The 21298-nt window shown below is 54.6% G+C and overlaps 1 protein-coding gene across 1 annotated transcript in view; it reads left to right on the plus strand.

Moving 5' to 3' along the window:
- Window positions 1–961: 961 nt before the first annotated feature.
- PLXND1 (plexin D1) overlaps window positions 962–21298 on the plus strand; it is a gene marked incomplete at its 5' end in the record, with an annotated part of 70869 nt that continues 50532 nt past the window's right edge. The window contains 3 exons of the mRNA XM_051788474.1: window positions 962–2569; window positions 17557–17733; window positions 20106–20237. Coding sequence (XP_051644434.1) covers window positions 962–2569; window positions 17557–17733; window positions 20106–20237 — 1917 coding nt within the window. The remainder of the gene's footprint in view (window positions 2570–17556; window positions 17734–20105; window positions 20238–21298) is intronic.

The raw sequence follows: 21298 nt of genomic DNA on the forward strand, positions 1-21298 counted from the left end.
GACCCCTGAGCCCACGGCTCTGCCCTGTGTCGTGACCCCGTGGTAGGAGGCCAGCGCTGGGCTGGGCAAACGCTCAGGGCTCTTTCACGTAGCCTGCAGGGACACGAACTACGTGGGCAAACAAAGCGAGGACGCGAGGCCTGGTCAGCCCCCATGCCGGCCGGACCCTGGCTCTCCGTACAGCCTCACCCAGGTCTCGGACGCGTTCTCTCAGTTCACACACCTGCAGACGGGGAAGAAAACGGCAAGTGTGAAGCGGAACCTGCACGCGCATGTGGAGCGATCCCACGGGATGGGGCGGTGGTTCAGGGGCTGATCCCCACAGCATCGCAGTGGGTATAATTTCAGAGAACATCGCTTCTTTCTCTGGGTCTTTCTTGTCTCCACAGTTAAAGCGGCGCCCGTTGGAGGGCAGAGGAGACGCGCAGGCCGTTCTGGGCTCCACTTTTGACGAGCCGTGCGGGCAGAGCCGCTCCGGGGGTGGGGCCGCGCCTCGCTCCCTGCCCGGTGCCCGGCGAGCGGTAGAGCGGGGGCTGCGGGTGGGGGGCAGTGGGCTGTGAGGGCTGCGGGTGGGGGGCAGTGGGCTGTGAGGGCTGCGGGTGGGGGGCAGTGGGCTGTGAGGGCTGCGGGTGGGGGGCAGTGGGCTGTGGGGGCTGCGGGTGGGGGGCAGTGGGCTGTGAGGGCTGCGGGTGGGGGGCAGTGGGCTGTGGGGGCTGCGGGTGGGGGGCAGTGGGCTGTGAGGGCTGCGGAAGGCTGCCTGTGCCGCCTCGCCGTGCTGTTCCGCAGCTAGGAAAAGTGCTTCTTCCCCCGCCCCTTCCCCCCCGGCCCGTCCTGCTCGAAAACGCGAAGGCGGCAGCGGAGAGGACGGGGACAGCTCGGAGGAACCCCTCCTGCGGCGGGGAGCCGCTCTGTCCGCAGCCTCTCGGTGCCACCCGGGCAGCGGTGCGGGGGACATCGGTAACTTCACCGCGTGCACGTGACGGGCCCGCACCGGGACGCGGTGAGCACCGGCGGGAGGGCGGGAGCGGGGGCGGGCGGAGGGCGGGGGCAGGGAGGGGGCGCGGCCGCACGCCCCGCCGCCCCCCGCCGCCCCCCGCCGCGGCCGCCACTTCCCGCGGGCGTCGCTCGGCGGCGGGCGCTGCCTCCGCAGGAAGCGGCCCCGCGCCCGCCCCTCCCGCGCCCGGCGACGGGCTCATGCACTGTGCGGCGCGGCGGCGCGGGCGGCGGGATGGCTCCGGCTCCGGTCCCGGCGGCGGGCGCTGAGCTGCGGCCCCCCGCGCTGCTGCCGCTGCTGCTGTTGCCGCTGCTGCTGCTGCTGCTGCCCGACCGTGCCGCCGGCCTGGAGGTGCAGCGCAAGTTCCTCTCTCCCACCCCCACCAACAACTTCGCGCTGGACGGCCCCGGCTCCCGCGTCTACCTGGCGGCCGTCAACCGGCTGTTCCAGCTGTCGGGGGGCGAGCTGGCGCTGGAGGCGGAGGCGGCTGTGGGGCCGGTGCTGGACAGCCCGCTGTGCCACGCGCCGCAGCTGCCACAGGCTTCCTGCGAGCACCCCAGGGTGCTCACCAACAACTACAACAAGATCCTGCAGCCGGACCCCGAGCAGGGCGTCCTCGTCGTCTGCGGCTCCATCTACCAGGGCCTCTGCCAGCTGCGCAGCATGGCCAACATCTCGGCGGTGGCCGTGCGCTTCCCGCCGGGCGGCAGCGACTCTGTCACCGTCTTCCCCAGTATGCTGAACGTGGCGGCCAACCATCCCAACGCCTCTACCGTGGGGCTCGTGCTGCGCCGCGGCGGCGGCGGCGGGGCGCGGCTGCTGGTGGCCGCCACCTACACCGGCTTCGGCAGCCCCTTCTTTCCCCGCAACCGCAGCCTGGAGGACCACCGCTTCGAGAACACGCCCGAGATCGCCATCCGCGCCCTCAACGCCCGCGGCGACCTGGCCAAGCTCTTCACTTTCGACATCAACCCCTCCGACGACAACATCCTCAAGATCAAGCAGGGCGACAAGGCGCGGCACAAGCTCAGCTTCGTCCGCGCCTTCCTGCAGCGCGGGGCCGCGCCGCGCGCCCGCCGCCCCTACGCCTACCTGGCGCTCAACAGCGAGGCGAACGCGGGCGACAAGGAGAGCCCGGCGCACAGCCTGCTGGCCCGCATCTGCCTGGGCGAGCCGGCCGAGGCCACCCTCAACGGCAGCGGCGAGACCAAGAAGCTGACCGAGTCCTACATCCAGCTGGGGCTGCGCTGCGGCGGCGCCGCCGACGCCTTCACCCGTCTCGTCTCGGTCTTCCCGGCGCGGGCGGCTTGGCGCAGCCCCGCCGCGCCCCCCGGCCCGGCCCCGGCCCCGCCGCCCCCCGAGGAGCTGCTCTTCGGCGTCTTCGAGCGGGCCGGGGCCGGCGGTGCCGGGGGGTGGCCGCAGTCCGCGCTCTGCGTCTTCCGCTTCGCCGAGATCGAGGAGACGATCCGGGCCGCCCGCAACTCCTGCTTCGTCAGCCCGGCCGCCGGCATGGTCACCGTGCTGGACAGCGTGGTGCAGGGCACCGGCCCGGCCTGCGAGAAGAGGAACATACAGGTACGGCGTGCGGCGGGTACCGCCGGGGTGGGGGAGCGCGGGGAGCCGGTGGCCGGCGGGGGGACAGTGGCCCCGTCCCGTCCCGCCGCCGCTGCTGCCGCGTCCCCCGGGCGGGAGTGCGTCCCGTGGCCGGGGGCCGTCCCGGCCGGGCGGCCGAGCCCTTCTCCCCGCTCCTCTCCCCGCTCGGCTCTCCCCGCCCCGCGTTCCGCGGGACCACCCCCCCACTTGCCCGGGGTCAGCGTCGTTCCCACGCCCCGTCCCCGGTGCCCCGCTCCCCGTGGGTGCCCTGCGCGACGGGGGTCTGTGGGCATCGCCGGCCCCACGTCCCGTCCCGCGGCGGGCAGCCCTGCCGGGGACCGTACGCTGGGTACCTTGGCTCCCTGCGTTCGGGACGGAAGTTGGCCACTGTCACAGTTTGTTACCGAGTGGCCGTAAATGTTAGCGCCAGACAGAGATGTCTGTTTTCCTTTTCACTAAAAACATGCGATGCTTGAGAAAAAAGAGAGAAAAAAGGTCTGCTTTAATGCTGCATTTTTTTCCTTCCTCTGGGAAGTGTGCACAACTCAGCTCCATCAAAGATCTTGAAAACATCTGTTTGATTTCAAAGGCGAGGTAGAGCATTTGGGCTTGGGCTCCCTGTGCAATGCCAGTGGCAGAGAGAAAGGTTTCCCATGGTAACTGGAGCGTTTAGTGTGGCATCTCCACGCTGTGGTAAAATATGTAGCCTTAATGCACTGGTTCATAGACCTACTCTAGCAAAGTTTAACAGTTTTTCCTGATGGCAAAGTCAAAGCTACTTGACAGCCAGGAAATCTGGTAGTTTGAGCTAATTCCACACTCTCAGTTCTGACACCTTGGCATGGTCATGGCTCTCAGAGGAGTCACTGGGAGTCAAGAATCCTATTTACAGGATGCGAAGGCACCCTCAGTTCTTGTTGGGTGGCTGTTCTGTGGCTGATGCTCAGCATCCCTGCAGATCAACCCCTCAGGATTGAATCCCCTGGCAGGATTGAACGGTCTCTACCAGGCAGGTCAAGCAGCAGCATCGGGGCTGAGGCTGCTGGAGGTGCCTGGGGAGTGAGCTTGGTCATAACTGAAAGTCAGTGGTAGAAGGACCACTCACCCTTGAGCTCCCCCGGGGCTCCAGGATTGCTGGGGAGATACTGTTTTTTCTAACTTTTCTTCGGTAAAGAAGATAATCTTGACTAATATCAGTCTGTTGATGTTGAAAGTGTCAAGTGCTGTGTGCGACAAGGTATTTAGACAGTTCATTCCCCAGCGACTCCAGAGAGATTGGCACAGATGAGGTTTTACTCCTTCTTTGTCTTGGCCTGTCATACTGTTCCACTGGAAGGCATGCTCCTGGTAGCACCCTCCTCTCTGAGCGCTCCCTGGGTAGGCAGGGAAGGAGACCAGGATGTTGTCAGTGATGCCACAAAGGCTGTCTAGGAAGGACACTGTGTTCCTGAAGGGGTGTGTGACGGGACATGAGGGTCGGGGATGTAAGCTAGAATCACTGAGCACTGCCAGCCCATTGGGAGTCAGTGGGAACCCTCCGCGTTTGCCACTGTGGAGAGATCAGGCTGCAAGAAAATTTATTCCTGTGGAGAGAGCAGTCTGACTGGTGATGATATATGGTGGATGGGGAGATTGGATTCTGGTCCCAACTGACACTGCTGCTGGCCTTGGACCAGTTGTTTAACCTGAGGTACCTCAGTGTCGTACATACTCCTGTATTTCTTACTATTATTCAGAAACCCAACTCATGTAGTGTCATATTGCATTTGTAAAGCTGCTTTGAGATCCTTTGATGTCAAGTACAGCAGGGTATAAATGAAGCATAACATTAATATTCGTTCATGCCTAATATTTCTACACTTCCCATTTATTTGAAGCATATTCCTCTAAAACCGCTGACTGAGCCTGCTGGGAAGCCGTCCTACCAGTCAGAAGGAGAGCCTTTTACTTAATCATTAGAATTGCCAACAAGTTAACAAGCTGTTTTCGTTTTCAAGTCCCAGAGTGGCAGCGTCAAGAGAAGAGTTGTAATATTTGGTGTCTTTGTGCTGCAAAAACCTAACATCAATTTCCACCTTCAAGACAGCGAAGACTCTAACACATTTTGTGTCCCAGGCCTAGAAACGCAGCAGGAAAATGTATTAAAGCAGCAGCTGGTCCGGTGGAGCAAATCAGGGTCTATCTGCCTTCCCATTGTGAGCTCCACTTCTCCTGTTAGTGGGTTTCCAGTTTTCCTTTTGCCTGTGCATCACTGATAGGTGCTCTGGTGTTAGCAAGTGTGGCTCATTAGTTCTTCCTGAGGACCAGGCAGTTGGGTTTTAGGCTCCTTTTGGAAGAAAAAACCCCGTAATGTTGGCCTGATTCATTCCGAGCGCGTGCTCAGCTGAAGTAGTTGGTTGTTACAAATCCGGAGCACGGGCTGTTAGGCGTAATGCGGTGTGAAAGGAAAATCATTGCCCCCTTGTGTGCTCTCCAGTCTAATTGAATGCTTCTCTCCTGCAGCACTTGCTGTGACTCAGCTAGGGAGCTCCAGCGCTTGCCTGCCAGTGAGGGTTTTTGGGAGTGGGCAGTTAACATGCCAGCCTTCCCTGTCCATCCCCACGGCACTGCTGCTCAGTGCCAGCCCGTGCGGGGCCTGACTCCTTATCCTTCAGCACCGTGCTGAGAGGTCTGAGGGAGGCTGGCACCGAACGAGGGGCTTTGTCCCTGTGCACACTGATGTGGTGCCAGCCACTTGTTTGGTTCCCACTGTGACCATGTGGTACTGGCCACACAGAAGGCTGTGGAGGGTGGATGGGGCAGGTGGACCTGGGGACAGCACATCTCTGGCAGCTGGCTGAGCAGCCTGTGTTCCCCAGGTTGGGCAAGGGGAGCCACCAGCTCAGCCTGGGAATAGTCCCCTTGCTTTGATAGAAGTGCTAACTTGCTATTAAGCTTAACAGCTTTGTGAGACACAGAGAAAATGTGCAGAGGAGGATGGCCTGGGTCAGGAGTGGGGGGCGGTGGTTCTTCTCAATGAGCATTGCTAAAAAGTCACATAGGGGGAGATGATTTTGCAGTGCAGCTCAGGGGAAGGAGGACGTGTGAGGGAAGGATTTAGGTTGGTTGGGTTCTTGCACCGAGAGTGAGTGGGTGAGCTCTAGGATTGCTTCCCCTCAACAGAAATAGCTTTTTATAATGAATTTTGTGTCAAATGCTGGTCTTTGTAACACATGCAGCTAAAATGGAATACTTGCATGGAATCACTGCGGCGTGTTGCCCACTCAAAGCCCATGTGGAATTTGGACTCAAGCCCCCATAAGGGAGGAGTATGAGTTCTCTGGAGCAGACTGCCTGTAACAGTGTTTGCAGCAATGTGCTGACAGAGCTTATCAAATTCCGAGGACACTGTGTGGGTTTACTTCATATTTGAGCTATTCTGCCCCAGCAGGATCAAGGCCCAGTGGGTTTGAAGGTCATGCTGGCTGCGTGGCTGGAGTACGGTGCAGCTGTGGGATGCTGGAGCTGTTGTGAAAGCAAAGTAGGCAAGAGCCCATCCCCAGCTTCCCACTGGCCCAGGAGCAGTGGCTGTGTGGGGTGTCCCAGCACTGTCCCACTTGGAGCCACCAAAACCAAAGGTCTACCTGGCTGTTCTTTTGACCACGCTGCGTCACTGCCATGTCCCAGCAGAGCGGAGCCCTGACAGTGTCCTCTCACCACTGCTCTGTCTCTCCATGGGTGTTTTGGCAGGGGACGTAGCTGAGCACCTTTGTGCCGCTCCAACCAGCAGCTGCCTTTTTGGGCAGGGAGATGAGGACGCTGCCAGCAGCCCCAGCCCCACTCTCCTGGCCATAGCTGTAGCAGAAGGGCAATGACTGTGGATTTCCAGGCATCTCCACAAACCTTCCCTCTCTGTGTCCAAACAGTGGCTGACGGGTGGGTCTGAGCTGAACACAAAATAAAATGCACTATTTGATGAGGAAGTGAGCTTGAGGAAAAGCTGAACTGGAAACCCCATCCCACGCTTGGGGCTGTGCCGGACTCAATGTCTTCTGTGGTTTCTGCATGAGCCCCATGGTCTCCTAAAAACTCCCAGAGAGGTACCTTGGGAAAGCAGACTTGAATTCATTAGGGTTAGATTGGCTGGCCAGGGATCGGCATCTCTCCTGGGAAATGTTTTGGGGTCTCCAACTCAAAAAAGGCTGAAAATCCAGTTTATTTCCTCTGCTGAAATCCAAAGGCACAGCGGCATGGGATAATGATGCGTTTCAGCATTAATTCTCAAGTTTCTGGCTCTTGTGGCTTTGTGTCAGATCCTGCATGGTCACTGAACACAGCGTTTGGGGGTGTAATGATGAGATACCCACCAGCGAGCTGTACTGTAACGGGTTGTTAAATAAGACGAACTCCTTGGGTAGACTGTATAAACAGTCTCTGTATATATGTGTGCCTGGGCATGGAAATGTGGTTTGAAACCAGTCAGAAAATGTTCCCAAAGAAAAAACCCTCATATACATGTGGGAATATGACAAAGCATCTACTTACTGTCCAAATATACTGTGGCATCTCCGTGGGACTGGGTTTTGTAGGAGCTGAGTTACTTTGAAGTGCCGGTTTATACTAATTTAGAAATTCCAAACATGAAACTAACTGTGCTCTAACCTTACATCTACTCAAATAAATCCAGAGGATTAGCCACAGAAAGGAAACTGGGAATTTACACTTAATTTCTTCATTAAAAATGAGGCAGGAGTTCTTGTAGCAGGCCTAGTTTCTGTGTTTTGCAGCACAGGCTGTATTTGGAGTTGCTGGCACCCACCCCAAGGTGCCCCTGTCCCAGTACTGCAGAGCTGCACCGTGCTCCTTGTCACTCCCATCAGTTTTGCTTTGGGATGTTGCTTTGCAGATAGCGGAGGATCTGTGTCCCTCCAGCCTCCCCTCAGGGGCTGGGGGCGAGGGGCCGGGCTGCCAACAGAGGGACTGGCGGGGCCCGGGATGCCCCAGATGAGAGGTTTAAGCCACAGCCTGAGCTTTGCCTGGCTTTGGATCCAGCCCTGAGCACTGCTTACCTGCTCTGTCTCTCACCTGATACTAGTGAGTCGTGGTCAGCTGTTGGGTAGCTTTCCTTGACAATTTATGTGGAAATGTGACCTGCTGCTGCAGTCAAGGTGCACACAGGTAGCAGGGAGCAGAGAGCTGGAGCCGTGTGAACCTTGTCCTTCCTGGGAAGGCAGGCTCAGCTCCACAGGCTGCTAGTGCCTGGGGGCTCTCCCACTGCCAGGGCTGGCACGGCCCTGGCACTTTGTGTTGAGCAGGGAAGTCTCACAGGGAAGTGGGTCGGTGCTCCCAAGCTGAAGGTGGGTGGTGGGAATGCTTTTCGCGGGGCCCCAGGGCTTGTCACTGCTTTGCATCTCAAGCTCAAACAGGTCTCAAGTTGCAAAGGGAAATTTGGTTGAAGTGGCAAAAGTTTCTGTGCCCGGAAACCAGAAGTTGTGCTGCTTTAGGGAACAGAAAGCAGCTCCTGGCCGTTGTTGGAAGATGCATCATGGGGGGAGGACAGTGGTTCACTCTGGAGAGCTTCTCATACAATTACATGAAGACTTTGACTGTATCCCTTCATTCAGAGATTTTCAACCACTTCTGTTTGTGTAGCCTCAGGTGTTTTCCAGAGCAGATGTTTGACTCCCACATGAGAATGTGAATTTACTCCCTGGAAGGTCCAATGGGTGCAGGCTCAGCTACAGGATCTCAGTGGGTGGAAATGAAGGGATTTGCCATCTCTTTTCTGATTTTTCAGTCTGATTTACAGTGATTGAGTGAGAAGATTGATGGGGCTGAGGGCACCTGAAGAGGTGAATAAGACACCATGAGATGTGTAGGGGCACCTGAGGATGTTGTAAAAACACCTCGCTACGCCTTGTAAACCCAACAGGCATCTGTTCAGCTGTGCCGTTGTGACACTCTGCTCTGATGACCTCTCCCAGCAAGTTGTTGGAAACATAATAGGTCTGAGCCCCTGGCTGTGGTAATTTAATGCAAACACTGGGCAAGCTGGAACCGGTGGTGGTTGGAAACAATCAATTATAACCACCTGAGCGCCACTGCACGCTACCTACAGCAGTGCAGCTGCGCCTCCCAGCCAGGCTCGTGCGCCATGCGCCGGGGTGGCCCGTGGCAGCCGGTGGCTCCCGGCTGCAGGGGCTGTGTGCAGGCGTGAGAGCACTCAGCTGCACCGGGGCAGGATGGATGGAGCGTGTGACTGCTCCTCTGTGCTGGGGACGGGATGGATGAAGCTTGGGATTCTTGATTCGAGGAAGAAGCGGCTCTATGGGCAGGGGCGGGTGGATGTTGCCAGAGGCATTGCCGTGCCCCAGGTGGAGGAGCCACAGGGCGCCTGCGGTGTTGCTGCAGCACCGTGCACTCGAGTGGCATCTCCCACTTTGAGGGGCCAGCAGAATTTATTGACATTTTTGAGCAGAGGGAGCAGTACTAATTTCTAACATCTGGAGAACAACTCTGCTGGCAGCTGCTGCTCCGGCAGAGCGAGGCCATGGGGGCGTGGGACGGCTCGTGCCCGGGGAGGTGTGGGTTGAACAGGGCTGGGACGAGCCCCTGTCGGATGTGGTGTGCTGGTGAGCAGGGCGACAGCAAAGACCATGATGATCTTGCCTCAATACCTGCTGAGTGTCAGTGGGGCTTGTCCAACGTGGGGGGTGTGTGCTGGCTCCTTGCGCAGGTTCATGGGGTTTGGGACTAGGATGTCTCTGGGGGGGGGGTGTGGGGTCTGTGGCACCCTGCAGCAACGGGGATGCCAGTGATGGCCCATGGTCTGAGCAGACCCAATCTGCTGTTACCAGTCCCTGTGCCTTCCTCTCCAGTTTATTGGACCTATGGACAACCACAGTCTTGCAGGGTGCGACAAGAGGCTCTTCAGCTTGGGCTTTTTATCCGGTGGACAACAGGATAGGTGTTAACTTGCCTTTTCGAGCTCCTTTCCATGGTAGGGAGCTCATTCTGCTGTGCCCCTACTCTGAAGGCAGCACAGCCAGAGTCGCAGTCCTGTGTTTGCTGCCATGCTCCCGAGGGTGCTGCCATGGGAACTGGGGAGCTCTGGTGAGATGGTCGAGTCCAGAGTACAAACCCCAAGTGTAAGTCCCAGGCCCCAGTGAAACTGCAAGCACATGTTTGAATCTACAGGCATGGGCTCAGGTTGGGCTTTTGGCAACTGATATGGCAGGTCATTAAATGGGAAGGAAATTGGGGGTAAATATCTGCTCCAGGGACAGAAATCCACATCTGGAGAGCACCTGACACAGGTGATGTCTTTGCTGCACTTGTTTGTTTGGTTTGATTTCTGCATGTCCCTGGGATGGGTGGGTGTCCCTCCTGGCATTCCCAACCAGGACACTGCTCTGGGCAGTGTGCAAACATCCTCGGTGCTGGGACTGTCTGACTGTAGAACGGTGACTTGGCCACTGTCTCATAAGCTGCTGGAGAAAGATGTCAAGCTTTGGGAGGAGCTGGGGTTGCAATGTTACATCCCTGGGATCCCCTAACTGTAGTGTCATTTCCAGCTGAGGCGTGGTATCACAGCAAGCTCAGGGGATATTTTCAAAAAGCTTTGAAAACAGCAGTTTCTACAAATCCTGAGCACAAAATACAAAACGATACAGAAAAGGAAAGCTTTCCATACTTTAACCAAATCAGAGCAATGCTCCATTGCTGAATCCAGTAGGACCATTGATTTGTAACAACTTTTGAAATAATTAAAATTATACAAATAGTATGATCTTAATTTCCTAACTGGGAGGGGAATGGGTGGGGAGGGAGGACCTCCAGAGATGAAGTCGTAGAGATGTCAGTAGGCACAGTGCTTTCAGAGCACTGAAGAAAGCCTTTTGCTTTGTACAGGTGCCGCCTGCGAGAGGAGATGGTCTCTGAGTACGAGGGCTGGCCACAGACCAGTGGAACCTGACTCACACCTTCATCCTTTGCGCTTCCATAACCATCTGATTAACCTCTTTACTTGAATTTCCTCTGTCCCCAGGCAGGGGTTAGAGTGGAAGAAGGGTCTGTATGGTTTGGTCGCTTCTGCATTTGGAGTGCTCAGGTAATGAGCAAAAACCTTTCCATGTCAAGCTTACCCAGTGGGCTGGTGCTGGAGAACAAGTGGTGGTGTTTTGTTTTTTTGGACTCTGGTGCTGAGGCTGTGGAGCAAGCAATGCACAGGCGGTGCCCAGGGGGACAGCACTGCGGCACAGCACTGCTTCTCAGAGACAGGTTTTACTGAGGATGCGTAACAGAAGAGTAGAGTTCTGCTCATTATCTCAGGGCTTAATTGATTCAGCAAACTAATGAGGAAAATACAGGAAAACATTTACTATAAACCATTGCTAAATGAAACAGATTTGAACTGACACGTGCAAAAGACCAGTTGTGTTAGGTAAGTTGTTACTTTAATGGATGCTTTTTTCAGCCCAGACTCACACAGATACGCCTTCAGAGTACTTTGAGCATGTGAAGTGCTAAGTGTTAGTACTAGCAATAATAAAATAATAACGCCCAAAGATCGAGGAGCCAAACTTACAGTTCAGCAGGGACTCCTCCCTGTGGGAAGGAGTTTGAATAGTCTGAGGTTGGTTGCTGAAGCCAAAGCTCAATGTAAATGAGAAACACAGCTTGAGTGGTGGAGGGGGGGCTCTCCTGGGAAAGAGCAGCTAAGAAAGTACAGCCTGAATAAACCAAGCGTCTTACTCTGAGCAGTTTCTAAGGGGGAGGCGTTTGTTGGGCTCCTGAGCAGGAATGGGTGTCCTTGAGATGAGGCGTGCTCAGCTGATCAGCTCAGCCCCTTGTCCCTGGGGAGTGGGAAGAGGAGCAGAGTTTCCAACGAGGGTGAATTTAAAGAACATGCAAGCTCTTGCTGCTCAAACGCGTGCTGTTCTGACTGTGACAACCCCTTTGGAGCCTGTTGTTTGTTAATCCCTCTGCCTGCCTATTCCTGAGGGATTTGATTGTATAATCTGAAGTATTGTATTTAATGCAGGATGAAGGCTAACATAATAAGCTTGACCAGTCTTCCTGGCGGCATGAAGGATGTGCAATTTTAGTTAAAAGACTGCTATGTTTTTCATGTTTCTCCACTTTAGGCAGTTCCCCGTGCTGTTGCACGTGCTGCTTCAGTGCCCTGCTGGGGGAGGCATTGGCGGGTGCCAGACCCCCGACTTGTGTGGAGTGAGGAAAGGGGACCCGTGCTGGGACTACTGGAGTTGGGGGAAGGTATTTTTAGGGGGGTTGTGCAGAGCAGGTCCTACCAGTCTCCTGTCCTCTTTGTGCTCAGCTTTCTTTTCCACTTGGGGTCAGCATCATGGGTTTGAGTGATGGTGGCCACAAGCTGGGCCAGTTGTGGCTGGAGGAGGGGGCAGAAGAGACTGAGAGGGGAATCACACTGTCAGCTTCAGGCATCAAGCTTCAGTGCCACTGCTGGAGCTGAAGCTGGAGCCTCTGGGGGCTCCTTGGAACCCATACATACTCCCCAGCACCCCAAGGAAGGCTTCTGCCATAGATCCTCCGGTCCTTCCCTCCCACATCTGAGGTGACATGGCAGCAGGTGGTTGGATGGCTGCAGAGACCCCGTGGTTGTTCAAGCCGTTGCCAGGCTTTGGCTTCACCATAGCAGACTGGCTGGCTGTGCCTGCAGCCCATCGGTGCCCCGATCCCGTCCCAGTCTCTGTGGCCTCTCTCTGAGGTGAGTTCTGGCAGGCAGCAGCTGTACGTGCTGTCTGCTCGGGGCTGCTGTTCCGGGAGCAGCAGCCAGAGCTTGGGTTTCCCCCTCTGAGATAATCTGGGGTGCTGAGAGCCTCTTACGGCATTGAAAGCCTCTCACCTCTGGTGGTTTGAGGTCTGTGGCCACAGCAGAGGTGAGTGTGGCTGCTGCCACCGAGTTGCAGTGGTTTGGCCCAACTCAGCTGTGTTCCACCTTCCTGTGCTTGCTGTACCCTGCCTTCCTCCAGCCTTTGGTCCCATGCGAGGCTGCAGAGAGTGAAATTTAGGAGCTGTCAGGAAAGAAAAGATTGGAGTCAAGAGAAGAGAGAGGGAAGAATGAGTTCTATAAGAGCAATGGTTCCCTGCAAGGACGTGATCTGGGTGACTGCTGGGAGAACATGGAGGGGTGTTGGGACAGCCCATTACTGGTGTCACACTGGCGGCTTGCAGAATACCCTGGGCCAGTGCTGGCACTGTGCAAATGAGCAAAACACAGCACAACTGCTGCTTCCTTACTTGAGGAACTTGCTGTGGGGGTCCTGATTGCTTAGTGTTGGTAATTCTGGAGAAAAATTTGTCCAGATTCACTTTGTTGGAGGTTCTCAGCCTGAGTGCCTCTACTGGCTACAAGTGCACATTGATTTGCCTCCTGTTGCCTAAAAAATATGATGGGAAGTCTGAGGAGCTCTGTGCTGATGCCTGCCCTTGCAGCAGCACTGCAATTGGAGACTGCTTACACATCAACTGCCTCAACAGTGGAGTCCTCTTCTGAGGACGAAATTCTGCTCCAGGCATCCCAAGAAGCTTGTTTTTGACAGGTCTGACTGCAACACTCCAGCAGATAAACGCGTGATTGTGTGTACAAACTGCTGGGGGACGGGAAGGTTCCGGGGGAATATGGGCTTTGCTGGGGGAGCACAGCTGGTCTGGGCTCTGTCTGACACAGAGCAGGGCTTGTACTCTCTGTTTGCGTAATGCAGCTGGGCTGGCTTGGCATCTCTGGCTTTGTCTGTTCTCCTGTGCAGTATTTCCCCATTGCTTTTTAGCCTCTCCCTACTGTTCAGGGCAAGTCCATGTCCTGCTGTTCTCTTCAGACAGTATCTGAATTATTCTGAATATTCTCTCTGCAGTCAGAGATTTCCCTGAGTCATACCTAAATGTTAATAAAAGCCTAATGGTTTATGTTAAGGAAGGCAAGAGATAAAAGTAGAGCCCTTTTATCACAGCCTTTAATGGCCTGAAAATGTCAGTTGTGTGGGAGCAGCTGCCAAATTTTGAGCCTATGAAGATGATGGGTAAGTCCCACAAATCAACAAGTTTGGAGCGGATTATCGGATGCCGACTGTGTCATTTTCCCAGGACTCCAGGCATGCTGGAAGCCAACACTTTAATCCCCTCTGATATGACATCTGAAAGGGGCCGGGCTCCCCTTCCCCTCGCTGCAGAGCTCCGGAGCCGCTGTGGCACAGCCAGCACGGCCTCGTGGAGGACAGGGCTCAGGGCTTGCCTTGCACTGCAGCTTCTGAGTCACAAATTAGCTCCAGCTTTGCTTGAGAACTATTTTTAAGGTCACAAACACAGGATGCAGAAATCAGCGCATTTCATGGTTTTCCTGAGTGCTGCCTCACCACTCCTCTTCCTCCTTCTGTTTCCAGCAGACTTCCTTCCCGAAGGGACATCCTGCATGCCCGGGGCTGGGGAGCTGTAATGGAAATTCTGGGAAATCGCCTTTTCTGCTTCTTTTAGGCCTGGGATAAAGAAATGAACTTGCACCATGAAGACAACTAAACTCTTGAGCTCTGATGTGGCTGGAGATCTTTTATCTCTGTCCCACTTTGTCTCTGCAATTGCACTCATGGGTTAATCTGACTAACCATCCTCTTAGCTGTGGCCCCTTGATTTGAATTAATTTGCATCACTTGTGAAATTTTGCAGCAATATCACCTATCTCAGTGTGCAGGGTGACAGCAGTGTGTACTCCTCCCTCCTCACAGTGTGTGGGGGCACAGCAGTGTGTACCCCTCCCTTGTCACAGCATGTAGGGGCACAACAGGGCGTGCCCCTCCTCATAGTGTGCAGGGTAACAGCGGTGCTGCTCAGCCAGGGTTGGCTGTGGCTGTCCCTGACTTGTGCCTGAGGAGGCTCATCATCAGCATCAGAGTGGCAGAGTCAAACATTTTGGCTGCAGAAGGTTTCAGATCTAGACTCAGTCCATATTTCTGTGAGGTACTGAGGACCCAGAGCATGTCACAGAAAAATAGAGGCAGTAAGTAAATGCCTACAAGATGTTTTAAAATGCAGATTATAGGAAGAGATTGGTTTTGGAAGAAAACTTAATATTTGTGCTTTCCCCACGTCAGGGAAGGGCAGCTTGATTTAAGATGGAGCAGAATTTAACCCATCCTGCATGGAGAAAGCCTTCTATCCCAAACATCCAGTGCAATTCCCCAGCTGTGGTGACTGCCTGGTGCCTGCAGAAGGATGTGACTTGGCCGTATCCTGTTTCCTGTAACATGTGGGAGTTAAGCTGTCCCCTTGGTGCTGTGGGGTACAGGCAGCAGCAGCACAGCATGTCATCCCTCCCTGGGACACGGCAGAGGGAAATACCATATGTCTCCTCCTGCCCATCCATCCCTTGGAAGAACTGATGTCATTTGAAGAAAGGTGTTTCAGAGGAAGGATGTGTGCAGCCAAAATAAAGCTTGGCCTGGGTTAGAATAGTTACATCCTGTTTACTGTGGAAAACACTTTGTGCTGATATGAGCTCTGAAATGTGTGATTTGTAGGCAGGCAGGCGCTGCAGATAAGGGACTTCCCGTGAGTTTGGCCACCTGCGAGAAGAAAGGGCTGTGTCCAGCGGACTGGCAGGCAGCAATGCTGCTCCTGGCTCCTGTCTTCTCTGTGGAGAGGAGGTGCTGAGTGTCCCTTGGGGTCCCAGCTGGCCGGAGGTGCCTCTGTGCCTCAGTTTCCCAGTAGGAAGGAACTTTGTGAGCTTCAGGTGGTGAGTATTGATAAAGACCAATGAAGAGGGGCTAGAGTTAATGATCCCCAAGACAAATAAATAAACCCAAGTGCGTTTCTAAAGATCTGGTTGTGAAGGGAAGGAACCATTAAATCAGAAACATGAATGGCTTGCTGTGTTCTCTCTATGGTATAAAAAAAGTGTCACCCAGTGACGGGGCAAATATACACATTTAAGAATTTGGGCTGTGATTTTATTTTTTAATAGAATGAGGTGTGATAAAACTGCAAAATGCATTTAGCATTGCATCCATAAACTTGTTCCTTTTGTCTTGGTCCCCTATGAATGGAGCGCAGCTGTGAACGTGCTGCCTCCTGCTTGGCAGTTGTCTGAACAGAGGAAGTTTTTCACTTCAGTCTTTGTTACTCCGTGTCTGATGCAGCCAGTGGTGGCCACAGGGTCTGGTGTCTGCTGGGGTGCAGGGGACCAAGGTCAGGGTGGTTTTTTGAAGAGGACCCAGCCTGTCACTGGCTGCAGCATGGCTGTGCCGGTGCAGCAGCAGGGTCGTGAGCCCTGGATGTGGCTGCAGCAGCACAATCCCTGCAGTCAGAGGTACGTGCTGTTGTGCAGAGGATGCTGTGGGGTGTTATGGCTCCGGGTGCTCAGGTAGCCTGTGCTGTTTGCTGACTGGCTGCTACAACACCCCAAGGGCTGCCTGGCACCCACTGCTCCCAGTGGGGTTTGCTGCTGTCCTCTCCCATGCAAAGAGGAGAAGTGGGCAGTGCCATGGCCTGTGGTCCCCATGCCAGCTGACCCCTGGGGTGGCTATGGCCATGGCAGAGAGGTCACCAGTCCTCTGGGGTTCTGCTGGAGGCTTCTTCCCTTCCTCCAGGGTGAGGACACCGTCCCTCACTCCTGCAGGCGCAGCACCATTGCTTTGTGTACATTTTGGGATTTAGCATGTTTCTTTCCCACTTCTGCCCTGGAATGTGTTGCACCAACCCAAGATACATGGTGCTGGCTGGGGGGCAGATGGCCATGAGGCAGGAGGTGCACCCCAAAGCGGGGTGCAGGCAGAGGGGGGGAGGTCCTGACCGGTCTCAGGCTCTTGCTGCAAAACCTAAAGATTTGCTTAATCTTCTGAACCATCTGGAAAGGGGAGAGAGCTGAAGCTTTAGCCTGGTTCCATCGATGAAAGAGTTATGATAACAAGGGAATTAGCATCAAGGCCATGGTGCAGCCCAGGGGGGAGGGACTGTTCTGGACAGGCTGATGGTCACCTTCTGCCTGGTAGAGGCATGTGATCCAGTTCCCTGACAGATACAGCCTCAAATCCCTGACTTTGTTCTGCTTAAATTCACACTCCTGACAGTTTCTGTGGCCAGGCTATCCATGTCATGATTGGGTTCAGAAAGGCATAAACGTACTTCACCCTTGGGGTGTGGGTTGCACCCTGCTGGGTGTCTCTTGCTGGAGTTTTGTACCGGTCCTTCCCACGGCTGGGGCCTGGGTTGGGCACAGGTGGCCTATGGATACCTGCTGCTGCCAGAATGCCAGCCCTGCCACCTCTGCCTGCCACAGGGAGGGTTACAGCACGGGCACGGCCTTCCTTGGGCTAAACCTGGGATGACACCGTAGGTGATGTGGTAATGGCCCTTGAAACATGCCTGTCATTTGAACAGCTCCAACTGCACCTGCTGCAGGTGAATTGTTGGCAGTGAGACTATTGTGATGTTCAGCTGTTGTTGAATCCATGCAAGTTGTCTGAGCAGAAATTACATGAGAATTTCAGAGAATTTGGGGTGAGAGGGGTCATAAATCTTGGGTGTGTCTCGGCAGGGTAGGAGGAATATAAGGTATTCAGTCCTGCTTGCAAATGCTACTACCATGCAGCAATTTCACTAATTAATTTGGCATAGAAGAGTCAAGTCTGTTGTCTTGCTTTGGGCCAAACAAACCAAATGCCTGCTCAGAGACACGGCTCACTGGCAAGTCCTTAACCACTGTCCTCTGCCTTTGCCCCTTGGCACCTGACAGTGAATCGACATGGGAGTACCGACACTGATCTCGTTCTCCACATGCCAACCCTTGCAGGCAACTCATCTGCCAGGGCCACTTGCTTTTTACTTTTCTCTGACTCAGCAGTGAGGGGCTTTAGCAGGGCAGAGTGGAGCTCTCAGCAGTCTGATCCTGCTGTGCCCGAGGGGAGTGGTGGGGGAACCCACTGACGTTTGTGCAGCCCAGTGATAGTTGTGTCTCTCCACAGCTGCAGCCGGAGCAGCTGGACTGTGGAGCAGCGCACCTCCAGCACCCGCTGGCCATCGTGAACCCCGTCACAGCCACCCCCATCTTCACCTACAGTGGCCTGACCGCAGTGGCAGTGGCCAGCGTCAACAACTACACTGTTGTGTTCCTGGGCACCGCCAGTGGAGGACTCCTGAAGGCAAGTAGGGCCTGGCAGCACCAGCATGGGGCAGCAGGGCTGGGGACAGGGCGGGTGTCGGGGCCTCCCCTTCCAGCACCTTCGGTCTGCCCAGAGGACAACGTCTGTTGTTGACTTGGTCTGAGCACCTGCTTCCGTCAGGCAGTGAAGAAATCTTTGGGTACTGCTGCAACCTGGACGGTTGGAGGTGCTTGGAGGGAAGAAAACTGATCCAGTCTCTCTCCTTGCATCCAAATGCTCCTGGCAGAAGTGTGGGAACAATCACAAAGGAACTCCCTGCTTTGATTTTTGCCCAAAGGGGCAGGTAATTTGGGCGGGTGGGAGGGAGCTGGCACCAAGCTGGGCGCAGTGGGCTGGAGGGCACATGCCACACGCAGTGCAGCCTGTTCACACGGCATTAACAGCTCTGCTCCATTATCATCTTGGAGAGAACAGCCTTATCTGTGGAGCCTCCATTAGGGAGAGGCTCCTGGCTACCCTTTGCTGGGATAATTTGCTCAGATAGCTGTAATCTAATTCTACAACACAGCTGCATAACCAGAAGCCCTTTTACCTTCAGGGCTCCTTACTCTTTGGCACGGGACACAAGATACTTTGTGTGAGTTATCATTCAGATTTGCTGCCTGAGAAAAGACAGCAGAGGGGCAGAAATAGTGTTCACCAACTCCTGCCAGCAGCAATTAGGGCTGCCAGGGGCATGTATGGGAAATTAATCTGATTCTGTGCTGCAGACAGGCGTTTGGTGAGGGCCAGTGCACGTTTAGGAGTCATGAGAGGGACAGCAGCGCTTGGGCAGCGTGGCCAGGGCAAGCTGTGCCAGGGTGCAGTGCCCTAGAGGGCAATGGTGGGCAAGAGGGTCTGTCCTGGTGACTCCCCACATGTTCAGGTCCAGAAGGCCACAGACAGACACACTCCTGTGGTGGGGTTACCCAGGACTTCATGCACTCTGCTCCCACCAGCACCAGGGTAGCTCATGTCCTCCAGCCCGCCCCAGCCTGCTGCACCAGGAGGACTGGTGGTCGCTGCCCCTCCGTGCTGCTGCGGGGGCTCTCCTGCAGGGTCTGCAGCCCCCAGGAGCCAGGGAAAGTGCCTGCATAGAGAGGGTGTAAGGTGAATGTGCCCAGGAGGCAGAGGGACACAGGGGCAGGCATCTGGAAACAACCACGTGTGGAGCACATCTCAGCAGGAAGGGTGAGAGGATGGTTGCAGTGGAGGGTGTCAGGGCTTGGTTCATGGGCATCTTGGCTGATCCCAGGGAAATCATTTAGCCTCTGGCTAGCCAGCTTTTAAAATGGGCACAATGGGAGTTCCGTGCTTTTTCTGCATAGCTTGCAGTGCTTGCATATGGTTCTTAGCAGAGAGAAACCCCTGCTTTGAGCCTGTGCTGTCTTACTGGGGCATGTCAGTGCTGCTCTAGTGTACGAATTAATTAACCTATGTTAATTAATTAATCCAGACTTTAGAGAGGAGAGGCATACTTGATCCTTATGATTATTGCCTTCCCTTACTAGTAGGGAGGCAGGAATTTTCCTCACTCCCCTTCTGTTTTAAGCTGAAAAGTGGCTGTCACGAGAAATTGTGTAGCCCTATTGTTATTTCCTCTCAGCAATGCCACATTTAATTTACTGAGTTTTCAAGTCAAATGCCAAGACATTCAGAGATCTGAAAGGCAGGCTGATGCTGTGCAGCCTTCTCCATCACTGCTAGCACTTCAGCTGGCGATTCATGAAGCGAGGTAGGACTCAGTACTCTTGTGGCAGCTGCCGTGGTCTTCTGGAGTCAGCAGGGATAGAAGCTTCTCTTGGCTGGGTGTGACAACACTTATTTTTCAAATATGCAGGGAGCAGGGGATGCCATGCTGTACAGCCCTGTTGCTGATTTTCGCTGTTTTTCATTAGGCTTTCAAAACTCACTGTTCTCTCTACAGAAATGTGCATATGTATGTGATGAGGGCTGAAGGCTGGTGTCACTTGCATTAGGGTAACTCAAGGAACGCTGCTGTGGCTACTGGACACAGCTGAGGAATGCTGCTGTGGGTGCTGGATGCAGCCACGCAGGGGTAGAACCTCAGTCCAGGAGCTTTCCAGGCAGCCACTCCAACAGAGGGTCTATGGGTGATGAAGTTCCTGCGTCACTGAGCAGGGCTGGGGCTTTCTGGGCCAGGGTGTGCCTACCCAGTGGCACAGAGCTGGCTTTCCAGGAAAGCTCTGTGCATGCAGCCTGCAAAGTGTGCAGATATTTACAGTGCTTGACAATGTGGGGCACTGCTGGATACCACTTTGATTCTTGTTTATACCAAGGAGAAATAATCTTCTCCCCAGTGTTTGAAAAATGGTCTCAGTGAGTGTCTTAGTGGCTTCTTCTCACTACAGATTAACCTGGACACTACCATGAAGGTTATTAGCAGGAGATCCATTTCAGTGGCTTATGGAGAGCCTGTCCACCCCATCATGCAGTTTGACCCTTCTGATCCCACCTATCTCTATCTGATGACTTCCTACCAGGTAAGATTTTCAGTCCTCAACAAAACAGTGCTTTGAGCACATCACGTGTTTGGTTTAGCACCGAGCTGGGAGCGGGGCAGGACAGTAAGATTTGCTTTAATATTAATGGACAGAGACAAGAAGTTCAGAGCTTTGGCTGGGATGTCAAAGGGGTTTCTGGGGAGGTACCTGTGCCTGTCCATTCTCCTGTGTGGGGTGGTCAGACCATGCAGCCTGGCTTGTGAGGTGTTTGTGGTGGCCAGGTAGACAGGAGAGTGAAAGATACTGAAAGCAATTGCACTGACAGGAGTGCAGAAATAAGCAGATGTTGTTCCTGTACAGAAACCCCAAGATGAGAGTATGTGGTCTTTAGGGAGGTTTTTAGGAGATCCTGCAGACAAAAAGTCTGTCTGTCAGAAGTGTTCCCTGGGGTGGTTTCTGCTCAACCCTCTGCAAGAGTGCTCTGCAGAGACCTGGAGAAGCCACAGCAGGTACAGACAGACGACCTCATGTCCGTCAAGTGAACAGAGGAGGAAGATGAGAGCTGAGCGCTCTAGGCGCTGGCGGTTTGTCCTGAATTACATTTTAATCTGTCAAAACAGATGCATAGCCACAAATGCTACATGTTGTATTTGTATTTTCCAAGCCCTAATTCTGTGCAGAGTGGTCATTATCATTTCAGAGACCCCTCCCAGGACACCTCTGACTGTCTCAGCCCCCAGCCCCAGCCTGTGCTCTCTGCTCAGGCTGAACAAACACCCAGTGTGGTGCTTGTGGTGCCTCCTCTGACTGCTTCTTTTCCAATAAATCAAACGAGTTAATTTTTTTGGGTGGAATTAGCATCCTGGAAAGCTCCACAGGACTTGACAGGGTTGGGATGGGGTTGCTGAGCCCCACAGGGCCAGGGAGCAGCAAGGTGCTGTGGGTGAAGTAGGGGTCTGGCCAAGGAGCTCAAGGGTCCCCGGTGCGCTTGCCTAGTGGGACCTCAGAGCTCTTGGCACCTCACATTTTCAGTCTCTGCTGTACCAAACCACTCAGGTTTCCTTCACAAATGTTCAGAGATCAAAGGAGGAGAAAGCAGA

Source organism: Manacus candei, unplaced genomic scaffold (genome assembly GCF_025592945.1).
Source record: "Manacus candei isolate 608988 ecotype Guabito, Panama unplaced genomic scaffold, ASM2559294v1 h1tg000025l, whole genome shotgun sequence".
Classification (NCBI taxonomy): domain Eukaryota; kingdom Metazoa; phylum Chordata; class Aves; order Passeriformes; family Pipridae; genus Manacus; species Manacus candei.